Here is a 22,935-nt window from a genome sequence, read left to right on the forward strand (position 1 = left end):
GCGAGGCTCTCAGAAATCTTGCTGGCTCTGCTGTGTGGCTCTCGGGCTCCTCGTATCAGCACCACTTTGCCTGCAGTATATCAAAAAGCTGAGCTGGCATCCTGCGCACTGCTATGGTCAAGGCAGGGGTAGGTAACAACCGAGTTGCTCAGCCGTGTTACTTCTCATTGCTAAATGTCTGCTGCTGACCTGGATATCTAGTTTTGGTTTGGGGCTTTCTGCTCTCACCAGCCAACACAGTTGGGCCATTTTCTACTCAGTTTTGCCTTTGCCTTTGCCTTTAGCCTCCTGTTGTGACCTTTGGACTTCCAGTCTTCTGAAGTGGCTTTGATCGGCACCAGTACCCACATGGACCTAGTTATAAATCCACGGCTTATTTCTTGCACTCCAGCTTCCCATCTCATTCCCTGTTCCCTTCTTTAAAGCCTCTCTGCATCTTTTCAGGAGCAGTTTCAGGATACAGGTACATCCTGGGCACGTACAGAGGCTAAGCCATCCCTGTGCCTTGGAGCGCACCTGGGCTGGGGAGTAGGGAAGCAGGTGTAAAATGGGTCTTTCCAAAAGAAACAAATAACAAATATTATGCACACTCTGCTCCCAAGGGTGAAGCCAGACAGAAAATGGCTGCCCCACAGCCAGGGTTGCCAGGCACTAAAGCTGGACACAGCTCACTGGCCACCAGCAGTGGGGTTTGGGCACAGCTGGGCTGAGCTGCAGAGCTTCCACTACCAGCACCAGTGCAGAAGCAGGTGTCTGTGCGCTGGGAGGAGCAGCAGAGTCTCCCCAACAGCTTGCCTGGCTCGGTGATGTCCCCCTGCTCCATGGTTACAGAGCGCAAAAAGAACATAGCTGCCTGCTTAGGCACCGCAGCTGGTGCCTGCCCCAGTCTCCAGCCACACCGCTGCTGTGGGCAGGCAGCCTCACTGCCTCCCCTTGCGGAGCCACAGGCTCGGGCCATCACGCAAGGAAACCTGCCTGCAGTGGGCATCAGACATGGGAAAAGGAAGAAAAGGCAGGAGACGGGCGGCCTGATGCAGGTTTTTTCTGTACATCAGTGTTTTTGACACCACAGCGTGTTGCTGCTTATAATAAAACAGAAATCAGAAAGAGCAACCAGAATACACACCCAAAGGCAAAAAACCCTCGGCTTAAACAAGGTGCTGCCTGGCCCCTGGGAGGGGAGGCTGGCAGCTGGGAGTCCAAGGGGAAGGAGTAATGCCTGCCCTGGCTGGGAAGAAACACAACACAAAGTAAAAAAACAAACCAACAAAAGAAAACCCCACCCAACGCTCCCACTGCAGAGCAGGCGAGAGCCAGAAAAGCCAAGATTGTCCCGTCCTCAGTCCTGTTAGCACCTGTACAATAAAACTGTACCATCTCCCGGGAGCAGAGCAGCCCTGCCCCATGCCCAGGCAGCAGGCACCATGCCCGCTCTCTCCCAGAGAACTGCTCCTGGTGACACAGGAGGGGCATGGGGAGCGGGGCGAGGCCAAGCAGACACCACGCAGGGCAAGGAAGGGGCTTCTGCAGTGACAAGAGACCCCGGGGTGGGGGGACAAGCTGCCGAGAAGTGTGGGGTGCGCTTGGGGGACCATGGGCTGTGCCTGCCCGTGCAACAGCCACTGGGGAGTGGGAGCAGCAGCACGAATGAGATGCAGGAAGGAGCCCGACATGAGGGTGGAGCAGGGGGCTGGCTCTCAGCTGGCAGGTGAGCACCTTCAGCAGAAGTCGGCTCCAAAGCGAAGGGAAGCAACTGTCCCCAGGCTCTCAGCTGAGGTGTGAGAGCCTGGCTCTCAAGGGCTGTGGCCCCCCCAGGTTCACAGCTCAGGGGCCAGCTGGTCCAGGGGGAGCACCAGCCTCGGGGAGCGTTGGAGAGGGGCTGGAGGGAGCCCTCATCCCCTAGCCCAGAGCTCACCATCACAGTGATACAGACTCAGCAAAAACAAAGGAAACATTACAAATTAAATACTAATTAAATAAATACTATGGAAGACGTTGCGGGGGGGGGGAGAGCAAACAGAGAGGCGCAGTTCTGTGGGGTTAGGTGGGGAGAGGCAGCGGCACCCACCACCCCTCGCTTCGGTAGAGCCGGAGCTGTCACTGCCCCATGAGCTCTGGCTCAAACAGCCCGTGGAGGGGGGCTTCATTGCCCACTGTAGCTGCATGGGGCCGATGGCCACAACCGCCGCTGCTCGTTTTGAAGGGACCCTGGGAAGTCATTGGAGGCAAGGGTCCTCTCTCCCCAGCCAGAGGAGACCCTGAGGAGAGGAGGATTGGCTGGCCAAAGACTCGGGTCCCTGCTGCTGGCGCTGAGAGGGCTACTTCCCGTTGGTCCTTATTATTGCCTCATGATGCAGGGAGTGATCTGTCCCCGTCAGCTGCTCCAGGCCTGGTACTCCACCGCTGAACCCAGCAACTGCAGCAGCTCGGGTTCGTAGTGCACCAGCTCCACTGTCTCTGCAGCACCCTGTGCTGGCTCGGGACTCTCCTGTACCTCCTCCTGTGCCAGCACCTGGCTGAGAGAGACCTGACGCTGGAACTCCGCCTTGGGCAGTGTGGCGATCTCAAAGTGTGGGAAGCGGGCCTGGAATATGCGGGAGGACAGCTTCAGCCGCTTGAGCACATCGGAGAAGAGGAACCAGTTGCAGGGCCTGCAAGGACAGCAAGGGGATGGTGGGTTAGGGGTGGAGGAGTATGCCCACCTCACTGCCTCCCTGCGACACAGCGCTGCTGCTGAGGCCCAGGCACTATTCTCCGTGGGGTCCTCCTCCGCGGGGCCTGGGCAGACCACACGTACAGGACCCAGGCTCAGAGATGCACCTCGCTTTGATCACTATTTTGCAGGTCACAGCTTTTTAAAGCACTCAGGACAGGAACATCGGTGTGGAAGGTATGCCACCAACGGTGTCCCGGCAGCATCCCCACCCAGCAATGCCACACCAGAGGCTCCGTTTCCCACCCGGCCATTTCTCCTGGGTGCCGTATGTGTCCCTCTGGATGGACAGAAATTGGCAGGCACAGAAACTCACTAAACAGAAAAGTAGCACTTTTGTTGCTGCCTCTTCCAAGTCGCCTTTCGCCCCGCTGCAATCCCGGCAAATCCAAGAGCCATGGTGTCAGAAGGGGTGGAGAAGGGAGGACCGCTCCAGCGCTGTGCCCTGATGTAGCCTTCCCCACGATGGAGGGGAAACAAGTCTACTGGGACCCATCAATGCAAGCCACTGCTGCCCATTGCTGGAGAAAAAGAGGGCTAGGAGCAGCATCAGGAGGAGGAGAGAGGGAGGCTTGCAGCAGGTTTGCACGCGGAGATCCTTTACTACCCCCGCCTGCTCATTGAGGGCGGCCAGGTCTGTCCCAAGCAACGCAGGTTGCCATGCTGCCGCACAGCCAGAACTCTGCAGGAACGTGAGCAGCAGGACCCCAAGAGATGCACACTGCCAGACGCTGACTGCATTCCTACAAGGCCCTGCCTCCAACCCAGTGTCTCTAACCTGAATCTGAAGGAAAAGCACCACCTAAGGTACACAAGCTGCTCTTAACCTCAAGGAGCTGAAATGACTGATATGCTGCTGTCTGTGAAGGGGACACCAAGCCTGTGACCACCTGTGGTACAGAACAGCAGGCATCAGACAGATGACACAAAAACAGCTATTCCTTTTGGCTTTACCTGTGCTGCTTCTCAGTTTTGTGTTAAACAAGTCGTCCCTTAAACCCGTCTTTTCCGAAACCAAAGGGGTCTTTCCTTGCTTGATTCCCCCATGTATAGGTCTCCCTCACCCGTAGTCCCTCATTCTTTCTCCTCTTTTCATTAACTCTGGGGGAGAGGACCAAGGACCAGCCCCATGTTTACTCCTGCCCTCATTTGGATAAATCCTGCCGTCAAGTCTTTGCTGACTGCAACAAGAAGCCAAGGTGACCACCTCAGAGATGGACTTCTGAGAATCACAGAATGACAGCATCACAGAATGGCTGGGGTTGGAAGGGACCTCTGGAGATCACCCAGTCCAATCTCCTGCTAAAGCAGGTTCTCCTAGAGCAGGTTGCACAGAGTCACGTTCAGGCGGGTTCTCAATGTCTCCAGAGGAGGCTCCACAGCCTCTCTGGGCAGCCTGTGCCAGTGCTCTGTCACCCCCAAGATAAAGAAGTTCTTCCCCCGTACTCAGATGGAGCTCCCTGTGCTGCAGTTTGTGCCCGTTGCCCCTTGTCCTGTCACTGGGCACCACTGAAAAGAGTCCCATCCTCCTGACACTTGCCCTTAAGGTGTTTGTAGACACTGATGAGATCCCCTCTCAGTCTTCTCTTCTCCAGGCTAAAGAGACCCAGCTCTCTCAGCCTTTCCTCATCAGGGAGATGTTCCAGTCCCCTCATCATCTTGGCAGCCCTCCGCTGGAGCCCCTCCAGCAGTTTCCTCCCTCTCGAACTGAGGGGCCCAGAACTGGACACAGCACTCCAGATGCGGCCTCACCAGGGCAGAGTAGAGGGGGAGGATCACACAATCAGTCAAACAAATTCCATCTTACCCTATATCTTCTACTTGCTTCTCTGACTTGGGGCTCACAAAGTGTCGTTTCTACCTTCACATTATTCTAAGTAAGAGTCTGTCCAATGCTTCATTATGAGATGGCTCATGACAGGGAGTGTGCCACAAGAGGGTTACTGCTGCAGCAGCAGCAATTTGCTCCTTCTGGGGAAGCTACAATAGCACCATTCCTCAGTCTCTACCTGCAGAACAGGGATAAAGGTATCATCTCCTTTGGAGGAGTGCTTTCTGGTCTACAGGACACAAGTGCAACTCTGTATGGCCTGTCTCCTTAGCACACAGTCAGCTTGGGCTCTCAAAGTTTCCCAGGCGGGTATGAATTTTATATTTCATGTTATCTCTCACCTGGAGAGCAGCCTAAGGCTTTCTTGTACTGTTGCTAGCCTCATAAGCTCAAGGGCTCTGTTCTGTGAGCTCGCCCTCCAGCCCAGCATTAATGTCACCCAAATGCTCTCTGCTCTGGGAAAAGATACTCACCCCCGAGACACTGACACTTGGAGGTTATAGCTGGGAAGCAGTGGCTTGTCTGAGAACTCAAACATGAAGTTGTCTGCTTCTTGCTCCTCTTCCTCCTGGTCTGAACTTCCTGGAGGGTTGAGCAGAAGATCACATCCAATGCTATCTTTCCCCTCTGCAACAAGCAAAAGAGACATTGGCATCACTCACAGTTTCACACCAGACAGTGCTCATCACTCCCTGGGGAACAGCTCTGCCCAGCTGAACCGGCTACCACTGCAATTTCCCATGAACCTTCCCACAACATCACAGCAACTGTAAGAGCCAAGTCCCGGGGGCTCTTCCTGCTCTCCTTCGAGCCCCTCATCTCAGAGGAACTCTGTGTGAGCGCTGGCTGCTCTGCACAGCAAGACTCCACTTGGTGACCGCATCAGGTAGAAAGAACATCTTATGTCATAGCAGCAACCTTTAGGTTTACACTGATCCTGCACACAAGACGAGGCACGGCCTGCTTGCAAAACGAGCCACTTTGACTGGTAGTCTTTTCTTGGGCCAAACACGTGCTGGCCCCCAGGCTCTCCCTGAAACAGCCTCAGTCCCCTCTGCTTTGCCAGCACAGCTGTCCTCAGAGCCTGCGCCAGAGCAGGAGGTGGATGTATGAGGTGCTTTTTCTGCACAGATCCTATAAAGGAAGGCACTGCGCTCTGCTTGTTGAGTACTTCTCCATCCGGATTCCACTCTTGACAACTGTCAGCAGGTTATCTAGAGGTGTGTGCCAGCAACCGTGTCTAAGTAAGGACTGCAAGGCTGTGCCACCAAACTGAACAGCAGATCTAAAGACTAATACAACCAAACAACACCAAGCATGACTTCAGAGAATCAGCCCTGCAGATTTCTGGCTTGAAGCTGGCTGTTCCAGGAGGTACCTCAGCTTCAGCAGGATTTGTGTCCATAAGAGATGGCAAATAGCGCACTTGATCCATCAGCCATTTAAAAGCAGTTAAATTTACCATTCACTAATCTGAATTGAAAAACCATCTGTTGAAAAACAGCTTGCTGTCTGGATTTCATTGTTAAGAAGTATCAATAGTCTTAGGTTTGCAGAGTGGTTTTTGTCCCGCTGAGATAAAAGAGAGTAACTCCAAAAACTTCCAGAAAATAGAGTTCAGATTCTACAGAAAGAAGTCAGACCAAATGTGCTAGTGAGCAAATAAACCAATCACGCAAAAGTTCAATACCACCTGCAAGAGAAAAGGCTGGGGAAAAAAAGAAATCTTATGGTGTGCTGCATGAGAAAGCTCCACGCACCATACTGCTCTACAAATCAATCCAGCACCCAGTGAGAATGTTATTTTAATAAAGAAACAACAGCAGATGACAGGAGATACAGGCTCAAACAGGGTCTCAGGAAAAAAAAGAAGGAATTTCTTAGTCCTGCCAAGGGAAAAAAAAATCCCTAAGAAACAGAAAACCAGAGTACTTAAATCTTCAAAACTCATTGTAGAATAGGACAAAAATAAGTGACATGAGTATTGGTCTGACATCACTGCTAGGCAAAGCTCAGATGCTATCACCAAAAAAATTCCAATTTCTTGAGCAACCCAGGAAAAAAAGAATTAAATGCATTTAATGCGGCAACACAGTCCAATGTCTGTCCTGAAAACTCTTCACACTCGGTCCTGTCCGTTAGCCCAAGTGAAAGCTGCGACAAGAACAGAAACATTCTGTACCACTGCAGAGTAACAGGGAGACAATCAGACACAACAATGCTACTCCCAGGTGTAGAACAAGACCCTGGCGTGGGACTTTGTATCTGGAACTACAGTAGTGTGAAGTCCAAGATGCTGATGACTTTACCAGACTCAGACCTCAGAGATCCCACACCCTGGCTTCCCTCATTATCTTTTGGCTCCCAGAGATGTGCAGACCTAAAGGAAAATGTGGACAACATTCTTGCCTCAAAGAATAAAAACAGATCAAGCAGGGGCCTGGGATTTCTCCTCCACCCTGAGGGACATGCAATGCTTTGTGCTTCAGTTAGTGGACCTGATGGAAGGCAAATTTTGAAGGACTGAACCACTGAAGGAGGAGGACTTTTTTCTGCTGAGCTGGTTTGCTGCCTATGACAGCTGGGAGCAGCTCGGTTACTCCAGAGCTGAATGAGGTAATCCCCTGCCCTGGGCAGTATTTGCTCCTGGTGACCCGAGGTGACTGCTGAAGGTAACCAAGCCAAAAGGACCCATTTCAAAACACTCAGTAAACGCCACTGTAAAGAAACCAACCCCTTCTCACAGGCTCAGGCATCTTGCCCTTCCTTGCCAACTCACACAGTGTCCTGGCAAAGCACAGGTGACAGTGGTCTAATGCTGCCATTTCACCACTGCTGTAAGCTGATCTAGGTGTGGATGGAAAGGAAGGTCCCTTTCTGTGCCCGCTGAAAACAGACCTGGCAGGATAAAGGATTACTTCCCAACTGAGTTAGTTCCTTGCCACAACTTGCCACGCAGCCTCCCAAAGGCAGTGTCAAGGGCAGCACTGGGAACACTCCCTGCTGAGGGGCAAAAGAAGGGGCAGTGTGACTGAGCCTCTCACTGCAGCGTGGTGGTGATTTGGCTTGGGATCTCTGTCACCCTCTCTCCAAGCCAGAGACAGAAATATCCCACATCATCACCAAAGCCACAGGGTTTCAGAACATTTTGCGTCACTGACATTTCTGCAGGGATATTCGCTGATGTCTGGGAGGAACCTATGTTCTCCCAAGAGCTGTGCAGAGGTAACTGTTAAAGTTTGAAGCACCTGAGATGCAAGCATCAGGCCAGTCCACACTGGAAGGATCTTTACTGCAACGAGGATGAAATGACATTTCTAGGGAAGGGTACAGGCAGATAATGTGGGATTTGTCTGGCTTGTTAACCAGCTTCAGGTAGCGCAGGAGAGATGGAAGACAAAACCTGACAGATGGCACCACATGAATGACAGAGACCCAGCAGAGACGTACCCACAGTGGCCAGGATTTAGTGTGAAGTCCCAATGCAAGAGGTAGGACATGCCTGACAGGGAAAGTAGTCTTTTTCCACCCTCAATTGAAGAAATACTCTGAAAATCTCGACTAAGGTCCAGGGGAAGGAAAGGAAGTGCAGTGCCCAGCGCTCCCTGGGGAGATTTTCCATGTATTAGCCAAGGGTCTCAGCAAGGCCTTTCTGAGTGGTAAACTGCCACTACCGATGGCATCCCAGCACTCCTGCATTCCTCCAAGAAACACCAAAGACTCAATGGTGGTTTGCTTATTGAAAAAAAAAAGCCTTTTTTTTTTTTTTTTTTTTACCTATGGGGTGGAGGACAGAAATGTGGGAAGACATGATGCAAGACAAGATATTTCAAGACAAGACAAGGGCTAGGGAAATGAAAGAACTGAGACAAGCAGCTAATTTGAACAAAACACAATTGGCTTGCTTTTCCAAGATCCACCTGTTCCATTTCAGGCATTAGGGTATATGAAAAACAAGATGGCACATTTCTAAATTACTTGCATGTGGCAGTGGGCCTCCTAGAGAGGGTATGACAATTGGCAGTCTAAATCTCATGCCAGGATCCTCAAGAGGAAAGGACGCTGATGAACAGGACACAAGCAGATACTAGAACTCAAGCACATCAGCTCTCTGGGCAACCAAGAACTCAGCATGCTGTAGTAATCAAAGCAAGCCAAACTCTCCTACCCACAAAACCACACACAATTTTCCTCCCTTGTTTATCAAGAGGAATCCAAGTGGGAAACAGTGACAAATCAAAAGAGGTAATATCTTTACTTTTAAAATATTCAAGTCAAAGAATAACTATTTTTCTTGTGGTAAAGAGGCTTCTTCTTAAAGGACTGCGATAGTTTCAGGAGTGAGAAATTCAGAGGAAGGAGGTTGTGGTTTGAACAGTCTTCTTGGTGCGCCTGAGGTGCAAAAGCCTACAAATAAAGTGTTCTTAGGAGTACAAATAAAGTGTTCTTAGGAGTAGAGAATTTCTTTTACTCTGAAATGAAGAGACACCACGGTCCTCCAAGGATAAGTCCTCTACCAAGAGTACCCTTCCATATGTATCTGATTTTTTTCATTTCTAGGAGGATGTTGGGAATGACTATGTGAGCAACTAAAATCAACAGCCTTCTAGCTTGCCAGCATACGTAACCCAAGTCTTTAGGAAGGGCTTGACAGTGCTGATCTCCTGTCTCAGAAGTGGTTGGGAGGGACACTGCCGTCTGCCCAGTCCCCCAGCTAGATCCAGAACATCTTCACTCATGGACCCCTGGGGAACGGAGCAACACAGGGAACAATTTGTGGACCTTGTGCCTGTATCATTTCAAGAAAACTTCTAAGATGGTAACCACAATTTCAGAAAGTGACAGTAAAAGGTACAAATCATGCCTTCACTGGGAAATGCCCAGCACTGTAAGAAGAGGACCTCACCTGGATGAGTGCCTCCCCTCCAAAGCGGAGGAGAGGGATGGGCAGCTCTGGGAACCTGGAAGTTCAAGACTTCTACACCTCGAAGGAATAAGTATGTCCTCTGCCTTCCTTGGGTTTATCTTGATGACTGGTTAGCTGGGGAGTAGCAAGAACTGCTACAAGAATAACATGCTCCTGGATCGATACCCAAAGACCCTCAGGAGGCACAGCAGCATGTGGATTCTAGCCTTGCACACCGTGTTCAGCCTATTTGGAGGGATCTACACGTGCAGCTTCCCAAAGAAAATGTCCTTTTCAGGAGCAACTACCAGCATGCAACATGACAGCAAGATCTCTAAGACATGAGCTGGGAAGGACACGGACAGACCTGAGTGAGTGATGTGTCATTACCTAGCATTACTTCTCTCTGCTCTGGACTTTGGGTATTAGCTTTTCCCCACCCCGCCACCCCACTGCCCATGTAAAGCAGTATAGGATCAAACAAGACGGGGCTTCAAAGTTTTAGCCCCTTCAGTAATGTATATATGTACAGTACATGAAAGGGCATAGAATGAGCTCACCTAGTACAGAGCTGCTGTAGAAGTCCCACGCTGTTCGAGGATCCCCATCAGTGCGCCCCTGGAGATCCAAAAGGTAATCTAAAGAGAAAAAATGGAGAGGATTAACATTTAGCTACTGGTCAAAGCATGACCCTGGCATGCATATCCATTGATCTGGGGTGAGCCAGTTCACCTCTGCTGCTTTTCCCCACTTTGCAGTTAGGCATTATGGGGAAAGCTGAAACCTGACTTGCAAGAAGGTACCTCAGGAGAGGACAACGCGACCCTGTGCCTGAGAACATGAAACGGAAGTTGAAAAGAGAAAATGGACAACACTAAGTGGCTTGGAAAGAAAGGTTCTTAGGGTGGATTTGAGTTCAAAATTACATCTCCGACACCTGCATGTATAGTTAAGCCTGGAGGAGCTCAGACAGACAGTGGCAAACAAGTTTTTTTCAACACGGGAGACTTTCTGCCTTGTATCTTTCTGGGAACCACTGCTACTCTAGCTGTCTCTTCCTTGCTGGGATGTAGAAGCCGCAACACTCATCTTGCTTCTACACAAACAGCACAGAAAGCGGGTACGCTTCATTCCCGGCCATAGGGAGCCAAAATGGTCCTTTCTAACAACAGCAGGCAGGCAGCATTTGGGCAGAGCTGTTTTCAAGTAGAAGGCATCACCACTTGGCAGCAAAAATATGCTCACTCAGGTTATGCAGTGCAGTGTAACTGGGAACTGTGGAACAGTCTCCAAGCCTCATACACAGTACTGTCTTCAGTTGTGTGACCACGAGAGGTCACTGCCACCTCCTTGCACGTTAAAGACTGAAAAGTGACTTGCATCTTATTTGGAAAACCATATACAATTCTATAATCAAGGTTTGGGTGGTAAAACAACATACACATGACAGGACAGAACTAAAATTATTCAGTCACCTGCTGCTCAAGTACTTCTAAAACATCTGATACCTAGATTTGGTCCCGTATGCTGCCAGACTGGATGGATGGAAGCACTGCTGCTCCCAGGCTTGGCACCTACCACAGAGGAAGCGCTTCATCACTTCACTGGTGGCAAGCTTCACAGCTGTCTGCCCAGAGTAAGTGGCCAGAGTGGGATCAGCACCATAGGAGAGCAGAAGCCACATGGTTTCCAGGTTGTCATTTGCTACTGCATCATGGACAGGCCTGCAAGGACAGAAGCATTAGCAGAAAAAGAAGAGACTGGATGGGTCCGCAAAGCAAACGCTCTGTTTTGAGTTAAAACAAATCTAGCAATGACCAACAGCTCATCCTGAAAAACACGCCCTGCTCCCTGCCCCTACGCTTCTCAGTGCTTCCCCAGATGATCCCCTCTCACTGGCTTGCCTTGTGCCATCCTGTGCACTGCAGTTCACGTTGGCACCGTGCTCTAGCAGAATGTGGAGGATGTCGATCCAGCCTCGCGCACAGGCTTCATGCAGAGCTGTGTAGCCAGCATTGTCACGATGGTTCACATCACTGCTCTTTTTCTGCAGGCAATACAGCACTACGTCCTACATGGACAAAAGCATTGCGGGCCTGGTTACACACAAACCCAGACAAGGCAGCCCAAGACACAGAGCAGAAAAGGGCACCAAAACTCACCTTATAGCCCAATCGAGCTGCTCGCTGCAGAAGGGTCTCCCCTGCATTTTTGTTCACAATCAGCCGCCGAGCTCCAGGAGGAATGTTCTGGGCCATGGGCAATTCAGGGGAACTCCCTGAGACCCGACGGGACTTACAAAGCGTCCACAAGTCTTGGGGCTTCTTCAGAGAGCGCATTTTGGGCTGGTTCCAGCAGCCCTTCCCCTGAAAAATAATGGAATACAACTCCTTGGCACATGTGGCCGTGTCTTACTAACAGGAGTCCCCTTCTCTCTCTTCTCCCCACACGTGTTCCCCTCATCTGTCCAAGCCATACCTTCCCCTCATCACAGATCCCTGCCAGGTGTTTGGTTTTACATTTGCGTTTTCCTGATGGTTTCTCCAGCTCTTCTTGGACAGGAGAACTGTTGGAGGGCTCCAGGAAGAAGCCATTCCGAAAGTCTGGGCGTCCTTGAGATTTTCGAGGGGGTGGGGAAAGCCTGCTCCTCAATCGTAGCTCTGTGCCTTTACCCTTCGCAGACTCCTTCTGCTTCCGGTACCTAAAGTCTAAAGGAGAAATGGGAATGAGAAGCTTCTCTAGGTATGGCACGGAAGGCCAGCAACCCAGACCTCTGCCCCCAGGCAAAACAAACTGCCAATCTTTGATGGCTGCAGATCCATGGCGGAGGCACTGCAGTAAGTAGAAGAGAGTGAGTGCACAGATTCTCCCCACCAGGGATGGACTCAGCATGGACACAAGACACAAGTGGTCCTGGTCCAAAAAGGCCAAGCTTAATGAGAGCTGGGGCTTGCACACAACTGACTAAGGCTTTTCCTTGGGTCTAACAGGAAGCCCAGTACAAAACAATCCAGCTCGTCAGCACGCTTCCCAGTAGTTTGATAACTGCATGCTGCTCTATGGTGTGTTCCCCTACCTGTGAGGCCGAGCAGGACTCACATGGGATACCCCTTGGAGCGACAGAAAATGCTGGAGGCATCCCCCTTAAGCTGCCTGCAAACAGTCATTGTGTTGCTACCCACAAAACCAGACCTTGCCTTGCCCTCTCACATCTTCCCCTTAACTTAGTAGCACACTGCAATTTCAACTAGTATGCATGCAGGTAGGAAGTACCATGAGGCCTCAAGGGAAATCCAGTCTTTTCTCCCTTGTGTTATACAGAGTTGCAGGGCTGCTCATTACAGAGTCCCATGCATCGTGCAAGATCAAGCACTCTGCTTCCCTGAAATAGCAACATCCCGTAGCAAGGGCACGACAGCAGCAGGAAAACAAAGTATGGAATAAGAAAGCAAAGCCCTGTGAACAAATAACCACCCAGACTTGTATGATGCCATACACCTCCCTCTGTGCAGACGATCAGTGCTGGAATAAAAAAGGTTACAAAGGAAGAGCCCTGCACAGACCAAAGGACAGAGGAGGCATCTATACACAGCTCTGCAGTGTCTCTCAAGCCTGGCTCTCCCCGCAGCTTTGGGCACTTCGTTTGGGAACAAAGACTTTGCTTCATTTCTAGGTGAAGAGCTAGGAGATGCCCCAGTGGATCACTTCAAGGAATCGAAAGGATAAACTCCAGGAACAAAACTTTACGTCTGTTAGGGACACTGCTGCCTTCAGTGCCAAGGCAGGTTTTGCAGCACTCCAGTAGCAGCATCTTCAGCTTCCAAGGTACGCCGAGACTCTAGATTCTCCATGTCAAGCACCGCAATATAACTTCCATTTATGTTTTGCTACTGCTAGGAAGCATGGGCCACAGATCCTGCACAAAGAAATGGGTTTGGCCAAAATACCAAGGTAGAACCACAAATAAATCTCAAAGCAAGCACATCTCAAGTACTGCTGTGCTGTTCTGTCTCCACATCTCAGGAAGAAGAGAGTGGAAGTGGAGAAAGGCAACCAAAACAACGGAGGAGTGGAAAAGCTGCCCTACAAGAAAGACTGGGATTCCTCAAGCTGGAGAGGAGAAGGAAGAGGAGGATGTGACCAAAATCTGAAAGAATCATTCCAAGGTGGATCAGCTGTGTGGAGGAATCCTGTTCACCCAATCCTGCAGCACAAGACTAAGGAGCACTCCATGAAATGAGTAAGGGGTCAGTTAAAAAAACAGACAGAAGAAAGGACTTTGCACAGCACAGAGATTACTTCAGGGCTTCATTGCCACTGGAGGTGATGGAGGCAGATGTTATCTGCAGGACAAAATAGGACTTAGGCAAATCCATGGACAACAGACCCATCAATGAGCTGTAGAAGGCCTGAGCAGGGACAACCCTAGTTTAGCTGTTCTGCATACTGGGGAAGCCTAGGCAGCCGAAGTCCAGGAAGCAACCGTGCTCAAGTCCTGGCCCTGCACAGCCTCTGTGCTTGCCGTGGTCAGAAGAAAACTGCAGGCTAGACAGACCCCAACACAATGCAGCATGCAGGATTGTACTTAGGCAAGGAACAGGAGACATCTCCTTGCTCTGAACAAAGTGGAGCGCACCCATGAGATGTGGTCTGGGGCAGAAGTTCTGACTTCCACCACACAAAACACGGCATTTGTTTTCAAGCTTAAGCACAACTCTCAGGCTACAACTAAGCAAAATTTTAGCAAAGAGTGCAGCACGCAGCAATCACTAGCCTGCTTGCTGTTTTGGAAGTAATCACTGGACGGAGATTTCTGCTGGGCTGTCTGTAACACTGTCCTCCTCTTTTACAGCACTGCAACACTTTCACAACTAACCCAGGGCAATATACAAGGACTTGAGATGCTCCTTCTCCGGTATCTGATTCCTTCTGCCAGCGTGCAGTGGCTCTGTATTCTACAGCAAAGCTTTTAAAGTAGCCCATCAGTGTAGGTTAAATACTCCTCACTTGGCAGGTTGCCTGTCCATGTCAGGGAACACCTTCCCAGCAATGAACAGCACCCTTGGGCTGTGGAGGAGTCAGGTAGGAAACGGCATGAACCTAAGAAGAGTCGAGAACATGGCAAGGAAGAGCCAAGTCTCTTGACTGGTATGTGAAGAGAAAGGGGTAAAATGCTGACACATCAGACAACACATAGTGAACGGGACGGTGTGTGCTTGCAAGTGGCGTGCTCCAGCAGCCCCTGCACACACAGCAGAAGGAAAACACAGCAACTCCATCGCTCCTCCAAGCACAGAAAGGAGGTGGACAGTGGGTTCCTCTAGCCCAGAGGTCCAAGATGTGGTTCTGGCAGGGATCTGCATCTATTTTCACTCTCTGCAATAGCCAAAGGAGACAGAGGAACACCACTGGCTTAATGCTTTCACCAATGTATGCACCTCAACTATAGCTGAGCAGCACTGACACTCCAGGGTGTGCACTCCTAGGTGAGGAACAGCCAGTCCAGCTGATTGAGCAAAGCGGTCTTCCTGAAAGCAAGGCAGTATCAGCCAGAGAGGAGACACAGCCAGTGGATTCAAGCATTATCTTCACCATCAAAGGAATAAAAAAGTGCCCTTTATCTAAGTGCTCATCCCAAAGCCTAGGGGCCTTGCTTGTTTCTTAGGTGTGCTTGATGATGAGGTGATATTAGCAACCAAGATTGCTTGTGTTGATCCCTCTCCTGGAGACGATTCAGTCCCTGTGAGCCAGGCATCTGTCAGTGGATCTCTGCAGCTCATTACCCAGTGGTGACACAGATTTTTTAGCTAGCACAGGACACAGTGGTCTGCTTTCTCCAAACACGTGAGCTGGCCCCCTGTCCCTCCTCTGGCTGCCAGCCAGCTTACAGTGCCACAGTGATGCCCAAGTCCTCATCTCTAAAGCCAGCCATGGTTCTAGGTCACAACTTCTGAATCCAAAATACAGAAGCTCACCTATCTGAGGGCCAAGCAAGCAGTCCCTGAGGACCCAACTCCTACACTCTCCTTAGCTGCATTTCTAGCTAAGAAGATTCTAATCTGTATTTGGCCTAGGCATTTTGCTACCCTTGTTTCACAATAACAGCAAAAATTAATGGTGAATGCCCTTCCTACCTGCATAAACCTGTCTCAGTGTCTTCTGGTGATCTTTTCTGCACCTCTAAAATCTGGACAGAAGACAGACACTCTTAAGATGTGTGGTAAAGCTCCTGGAGAAAACCCTCCTGAATGCTGCTGCACTCAGACTTCCTCCTCAGGCTCTGTTTGGAACCAGCAGCAGCAGCAGACAGTCTGAGAGCACCCTTGAACTAACTGAAAAGATGCCAGGAAGCCCATCAGAAACCTTACTCCTGGTCTCACAGAAGCACCCAGACAATGCAGCAATAGAGTAAAACTGTGCCAGAGAAGAAACATAGCTTGGGAGATCAGCTGGTGGGAGGACAGCAGCCACCTCTACTACTTCTCACAGCGCCTCAGCAGCATCTCAGCCTCTCCTGAAGACTGGCGATCGGAGTCCTGTGGCAGAAGGCAACAGCTCTGTACCCACATCACCTCCAAAAGAAGGGCCCAAGCATATGGAGGGCTGGCAGAAGCACTTCCCCCAACACCACGGCTCAGACATGCTCTTCTGCAGCCCTGGCAGAAGTTACCTGTGGGACGCTCGGACACAGCTACAAGCTACCAGCCAGCTGTCAGCACACACACCGAGACACCAGTACGCTGCTGGATGAATCCCAGCCTTACTCCCAACAGCCTCAAACTTGCCCCACACGGGCTGAGAGAAGGGACCATGGAGACTGCTAAACCTCAGGGAAACACAGATCACAGATTCGGTTTTGACCACATGGTCTGGGCAGTTATGTAAGAAAACACAAGAGCAGAGGTAGAGCAGTGAGTGGGATGCAGGCAGGTGGCACAGCATCCTCCTCCTAGCAAAGCTGCAAATACAAACCATGGTGGGGGATTTTTCCATCACTTGCAGACACTCTAGCTTTGTTAATCTTCTCATCCTTGTGCTCCTTGGTGCAAGCTTGCAAGTTGCCTTAATAAAGCAAGACAAAATGTAAAGAAGCCCAGCTGAATTGTGATGGCTCCATGTCCCTCCACTTCAGCCAGGAATGCTGACTACTCCCAGGGGCCCATTCTTGTCCAGAAATATTTCACTGTGCTACCTCATCCTATTCTCATTTTCCCATGCCCTCTCTCTTAATCTGAGAGTAAGATCAGTATCTAATTAGGCACACAAGCTGCTGTTTCCTACTCCAAAATTTACTGCAATATTTTTGAAAGAAGAGCTGATCAATTGAAGCAGACCACGCTGTGGACATCAAACCATTAATAATGACGGAGTTTCATCATTACCAAAAAAAACTAACAAAATCCCCACCAAAATCCCACATGTAATAAAAAAAAGCAATAAAACAACAACACCCCGTGCTGGGCCACAGCTTGATACTGGAACCCCCCTTCCCAGATTGTACCTGCTTTGGATTTTCGCCTCCTGTGGGGGTAGCCCACTCGCTCCTCCTCTCTCTCGGTCAAATATTCCCCCGTCTGGTATTTCCGACTTTTCTGTCGTCTCCTTTTCTTCCTTTTGATGTGGCTGTCATCTTCCTCCTCCTCGTTGGGCTCCCACAGCTGCCTGGGTGATTCCACTCTCCAGGGCAGCTCCCGATTCCTCCTCGTGTAACAGCTGCTCCTCTCAGACAGAGACCTGTCCCTGGCCCTGCGACTGTGACAGTGTGATGTCCTGTGGGATTTTCGCAGCCTGCGACGTTTCAAGGATGTCTCCTCCTCCCCTTCCTCCTCCTCTTCTTCCTGATCCTCCTCCAACAATGGTAAAATCTCCTGACCGCTCACATCACACTCTCCTGTCACACCAGCAGAAGAGCCAGCGATGCTTCCTGCAACAAAGTGAGATCTCTAGCTGACAAAAAAGCCAAGAGTATCTACAAGAAAACCCCTGCAAGGCAGGACAGAAGGCAGGGACAAGGCCACGTAAAAAGGGAAAGGCTCACAGTCCACCCAGGACTCCCAGCTGGGTCTCCTAGCACCAACTCACCCGACTGACTGCGTGTCCGACTGCTCAGCACCACCGGAATGAAATCCCGAAAGTTGTTCTTGGGCTTCTTCTCAAGGTAACCTGTGGGGAAAACTGTGCCTTGAGAAAACATGCTACAGATCTGTCCACGCAAGTCTGCTGGCCTGGGAAGGGCTGTTCAGCATCACATCGCAGCTCTGTTTTGGATCCCAACCCACTACGGGAAGCCACTAGCTCCAGAGGCTGTTCAGCTTCAGAGTAGCAACAGTTTGGCCACATGGGCATTAGGGTGACAGGAACCGCTGCAGCCTGACCCCGCAATAATACATTGCCATTCACAAGGGTACCTTCCTCGTGGCTGTCCCCACGGTGTGCTGGCGATGGGAACTCCGTCTTTGCTGGCCTCCTGCGCTTACGCTTTACCCTGAGACTGTTGTGATCTTGCCCTGATCCCAGGCCGCTTCGGCCTTCTCGCTTGCCAAGGTCATGCAGATCGTCATGGTGTTTTCGCCACTGTGAATGGAGGACATGGACTGAAGCCTGAGCTGCCAAATGACTGAGCTGGAATAGCAAAAGAGAAGGGACAAAATGCTGTCCCCTACTCATCATGCCGGTGCCCTCCAGCACTTTTGACACCCCAGATCCATTTTTGCTCTAGATAACCTGCAGACACGGGTACATTAATCCACTGCCAGGTAATGCCAAAGAGCATGGGCAGAAAGCCCTGTGCACTCAGCTGTGCCCTCCTCTGTGAAGAGCTCCCTCCTCGCCTGCAACCTCGCCTGCTAACCTTTGCCATAACCCAAGAGGCCCAGCCTATACCACCTACCTTCCGGCCCTGCGCACTCCGGCTCCCCGATTTGCCTGAGGGCTCCTCACCATCCTGGGTTTGACACTTCAGTCTCTTGTGGGCCTGCCTGGCGTCCCCACCATGCTGCCGCTTGGACTTGCAGTGCACGCTGCCCTCTTGCTTGATTTGGCCTGCTCCTTTGAGTTTGACCTCACCAAAGGCCTGGGGAGCAGTCCCAGCTCGTAGACAAGTCCCAGAGGTAAATGACATGTCACACTCCACTCGCTCCTTCTTGACCCTGCACAGATCCACCTGACGCACGCACTGGAGGGGCTCTACTGCTGGTGGCTCCTGGGAGCCTTCGCAGCCTAGCTCCTTGCGCTGACTCTCTGTGGGCACCTCTGAAATCATTCGCAGGCTCTGCTGCCCAGCTGCAGGCAGATCATGCGACAAATATGCTGCTAACACTTGGGTTTTAGGCTTTGCGTCCAACTGTTTGCGGCTACAGCTCCCCTGAGGAGCCTCAGTCTGTACATTACCCTCCTTACTGGAGTCAGCCTCTGGCCGATCACACTCTTGACTCTTCTGTGGAATGTCCAGCTTCCCCTTCCCCCCTTTCACATCCACAGCACTGGTCTGAAGAGATGGACCAGCAACCAGTGGGACTGGATTGGCTGGCTCCTCATAGAGCTTGGGCAAGGCCCGGCAGCTCTTGCTCTTGGCTACAGCTTCCCGTTCCTCGGGTGGGAGCCTGGGCAGCCCCTCTGGCAGGCTCTGGGCAGCTGTGCTGGACTCTGTGGGCTGCACGCTCGGGAATGTTGGGAGCTCACCTGCACCAGCTGGCTTACAGGAGCTGTTCTGGTTTGGGGGCAGCTGCCCTGCTGTAGAGATGCCGATCGAAAGCAGGGGGGTTTGATGATAAGGAGACCAGCCAAGAGGCAGAAGCTGAGGATTGGAAGGTTTTCCATTCACAGGGCATCGTGGGTACACACTTCCCTGGCCAGGATTCCAGGTGGACATGTCCTTGGACTGACACAAAGGAGCTCCTGGAGCAACTCTACCATGAAGTCTCCTGGCGGGATCCTGCTGTCCTTCTGTGCTGACCTGGTTGGACTTCTTCCCACAGGGAACCCCAGCACTGCGAGGCTCTCCCTGGTCAATGATGGAAATAGGCTCCTGCTTGGGAAGGTGGCGCGGATCTCTGCTGAAGCTCATGCCAGGGTCCTTGCTGAGCAGCAGCGAGGCAGGCACCGGGTTGGCGACGCCGACATAGGTGCCTGGAATGGTGCTGATGAGCGTGGTGTTCTTCACCCAGGAACCCTGCTCGCCATTGCGCAGGAATTCAGGGAAGATGACTAAGGGAGGGGTGGTGCCAAGACACGAGGTGACGCTGCTGCCCGTAGTCTGGGCTGCACGCTGGGACTTGGACAGGACTGTGGTGAGGAGAGCTTTGCCACTGGTGTGCACGGGTGTGAGGATGGGCATAGGAGGTGTTTTGCGTTGACTGGGTGGAGGCAGTTTCTGACGATTGGACTTGGAGGAGAGATCGAGAGGCATCTCGCTGCACTCTGGAGAGGAGACCATCTCACGCTCGAGCTGTGGAGGGGACTTCAGAGGAGAGAGTGAAGTGGCAGCCCCCGGTACTTGCGGCTCGGGAGCTGCCGGGGCTCTGGCATGCGCACCAGTGCCGGAAGACGGAGCAGCACTCCCGCACGATGCTGCCAGCGCAGCCTGGCTGGATGAGAGGGAAGGGCCAGCGGTGCATGAGGGAGCGCCCTCAGCAGCAGCCTGGGCACTGCTTCCACCCGAGGGCGAGGGGCAGCTAAACTGATTCACCTCCACAGACACCACTTTGGCGTCTGAAGCCAAGGGTCTGGTGACAGAGAAGGGGTAGGGGTAGGAGCGCAACTCTGGGGAAGCGATAATGCCTGGCAGGCAACGCTCGTGTATGTACGAAGGCAGGACAGGGAGGGTGAGGGTGGAGGAGACCCCCAAGGTGGCTGGCAGCGTAGCCACACTGAGTGGCTGCCCGCAGCTGGGTGGTGGGATGTACACCAGTGACTGGCTCGGGCTCAGAACTGCCCCAGCCTGAAAGGTCAGGGGTAGTTTTTGCATAGCAGGGGCCTGAGATGTGGGAAAGCACACTCTGTTCAAAGTAAAAGTAGCAGGAGTGGAGGCAGAGGTGTTGCAGCTGGAGACAACCACAGACAACGTCCCTTCTGCCAGCGTGCCTGGCCCCTGTGCTCCAGTGCTTGGGGTGGTTTTCTCCTTCCCAGCAGGCTCGCTCTCTGGAGCCACGGAGCAGGCTGGAGGAGCATCAGCCTGCTTGTCACTGTGAGGCTCTGCAAGTGTCCAGGCAGCATCAGCACCACCGCTCTCCTGCTCAGCAGCTCTGGGGACTGGAGGCTCCTGCCCTCTGCCATCCCCCTGGCTCACCAGAGGGCCCAGGGCATCATCTTTCACAGTCTTTCCCACACGCTCAGGGTTTGGGTTGGGATCAGGTGGCTGCTCTTCCAGTTTGGGCCCCAGCTTTTCCTCCACCGTGTTGCCATCAGCATCCAGCCCCTGGGCACTGCTGCCACCACTGCTGACTGCTGTGAGCTCCACCTGCAACAAGAAGGGAGAAGAAGGTGTTCCTGAGAGCTGTGAAAGTGGCTCCTAGCACAACAGGCAGGACCTTCTCTCTATGCCCCGCTCAGGACACAGAGGCAGAAATGGCAAACAGTTCTTGCCAAACTAGAGCGCTGCTTTGCCTTACTGCACCTAAGTGCACCACCTTCAAGAAGGAGCCTGCGGGACCCATTAGGGTAGATGCTTTTGTTTAGCTTGTTCCACCAGGGAACGCCTTCTTGAACCCAGATGTGCACACGAGGAGCTCACCTCGGAAAGGCTGCTGCTGACGCAAAACTCTTGAGACCCCAAGTGCTGGGAGCTGCTCGTTTTAGACTCCTCATCAGAAAGGGGGGCTCTCCTAGTCGAGGAACAAGACACAGCATTACGAAAGCCCAAGACACCCTCCCAGGATCCTACCCCTCCCTGTCCCCGCATGGGACAGCAGATCAGCTGGCAGCCTGAAGCAGCATGCCTGCTCCAGGTAGCTAGCTCCTCATCAACACAGGTTATGTGGCCACTGCAGGCTGAGGGGATGAGGAACACTGCTGTCCACTGTGGCCTCCCTCTCCCAGAGCTCTGCCCGCTGGATAGCACCTCCTCACACAGAAATGCTTACCCTACACCACCTACGGGCCTGACAAGACCTTCTCTGTGGCACAGCAGCTCTGTGCACCCTCCTTACCCATGGCCATTTTGGCACACACACCCTGGTGTCACCATGGGCCAGCCCAGCCCTCCCTGGCTGCGCTGCATCACAGTCCGGCTCCACACATCCACTCCCAACCCCTCCGCTTCCTGTTCTGCCCCACCACACGTTTCCAGTCCCATCCTCCCCCGAGCCCCAGCCTGCCCCTCTCTTCTTCCACAGGCACCTCCGCACTCCCCATTCCTCTGTCTCCCAGCCACGCTCACTCCCTGCCCTGGGACTCCCCAGCCCAGCCCTGCTGCTCCCCGCCAGCCACAGGTGGACATCTCCCCCCAGCGCCAAAGCTATCTGGGCTCAAGCCGTCCGTAACAGAAGCAGCAGGTGCGGGCAGCCGCCTCGGTGTGCAGTGCCCTGCTGGCCTGCGCGTCTGACCCTTTCTCTTTGGAAGACAGTTTCTGAGCGGAAAGCCTGAATTTGGGGTACGGACTGTGAGCTCTGTGGAAATGGAGCACACCGAGGAGACAGTTGTTCTTGGCATCTGCGAGAACCCTGCACAGGAGACAGCGCTTGTGTCTTCAATGCCCTGGCCTGGGACACTCCTGCCCCAGCAGTATTTACCCCACAGGGATTCTCTGCTCTCAAAGGAACCAACCTCCAGCTCAGCTTCTGCTGCTGACATGATTTTTCTGGATTTGCTCCCCTAACCCCCAGGCTTTCACCACAAAGTAATGGACACAAGCTACAGGAGCCAGCTTTCTCCTCAGGCTCCCGCAGCCCCAGCACAGGCACCCCGCTCCGGGCTGCCTCACAACCCCCGTGACAGCCTGGTCCCTTCGAGGGGCTCCTGCCCCCTCGGCAGCAGTTTGGCAGGGCCCCTCCAGCCCAGACCGGCCACAGCAGGCCGGAGAGGCCTGTCACTAGCGAGGGGAGATGGGGGGCCGGGCCGGGCTGTGGCGCGGGGGCCGGGCTGGCAGGGGCCAGGCCGCCTCAGCACAGCCGGCGGGGCTCGGGCTGCCGCACAAGGGGGCCCGGACGTGGCCAGGCCCCGGGGCCCAGCCCCGCGCTGGGGCAGACCCGGCCCCGCCGGACCGGGAGGGACCGTTGCGGGGCGGGGAGCGGGGGTCCCGGAGCCAGCCCGCCGGCGCAGCCCGGTCCCCGAGGAGCCCTGCGGCGGCCGGCCGGGCGGAGCGCGGGCGGAGCGGGGCCGGGGCCGGGGCCGGGGCCCGCCACACACAGCCGGGCGACGCGCCGGTGAGACGCCAGGGGGCGCCCGAGCGCAGCTGGCTGCCCGCGGCACGGCGGGCGAGCGCCCGGGAGCTGGACAGCGGGACCCGGCCCTTCCCCGCCACCGGCACCGCCTCCTCCCGCCCTCGGC

At 53.0% G+C, this 22,935-nt stretch overlaps 1 protein-coding gene across 4 annotated transcripts in view; it reads right to left on the reverse strand.

Moving 5' to 3' along the window:
• Window positions 1–1,026: 1,026 nt before the first annotated feature.
• The window catches only part of LOC129737422 (BCL-6 corepressor-like protein 1), a 31,152-nt gene continuing 9,243 nt past the window's right edge, over window positions 1,027–22,935 (reverse strand). The window contains exons 3-14 of one of the 4 annotated variants that reach the window (XM_055727584.1): window positions 21,182–21,272; window positions 18,341–20,908; window positions 17,859–18,024; window positions 17,533–17,613; window positions 16,952–17,374; window positions 11,929–12,158; window positions 11,613–11,816; window positions 11,355–11,521; window positions 11,029–11,174; window positions 10,011–10,088; window positions 5,018–5,171; window positions 1,027–2,651 (exon numbers count right to left, since the gene is read on the reverse strand). In XM_055727584.1, the coding sequence (XP_055583559.1) occupies window positions 2,375–2,651; window positions 5,018–5,171; window positions 10,011–10,088; window positions 11,029–11,174; window positions 11,355–11,521; window positions 11,613–11,816; window positions 11,929–12,158; window positions 16,952–17,374; window positions 17,533–17,613; window positions 17,859–18,024; window positions 18,341–20,908; window positions 21,182–21,272 (4,585 nt within the window). In that variant the 3' untranslated portion in view covers window positions 1,027–2,374. Of the gene's footprint in view, window positions 2,652–5,017; window positions 5,172–10,010; window positions 10,089–11,028; window positions 11,175–11,354; window positions 11,522–11,612; window positions 11,817–11,928; window positions 12,159–16,951; window positions 17,375–17,532; window positions 17,614–17,858; window positions 18,073–18,340; window positions 20,909–21,181; window positions 21,273–22,935 lie in introns of all 4 variants that reach the window. The other 3 variants (XM_055727583.1, XM_055727585.1, XM_055727586.1) reach the window with 3 other exon arrangements.

This window comes from Falco cherrug, chromosome 15 (assembly GCF_023634085.1).
Source record: "Falco cherrug isolate bFalChe1 chromosome 15, bFalChe1.pri, whole genome shotgun sequence".
Taxonomy (NCBI): Eukaryota; Metazoa; Chordata; class Aves; order Falconiformes; family Falconidae; genus Falco; species Falco cherrug.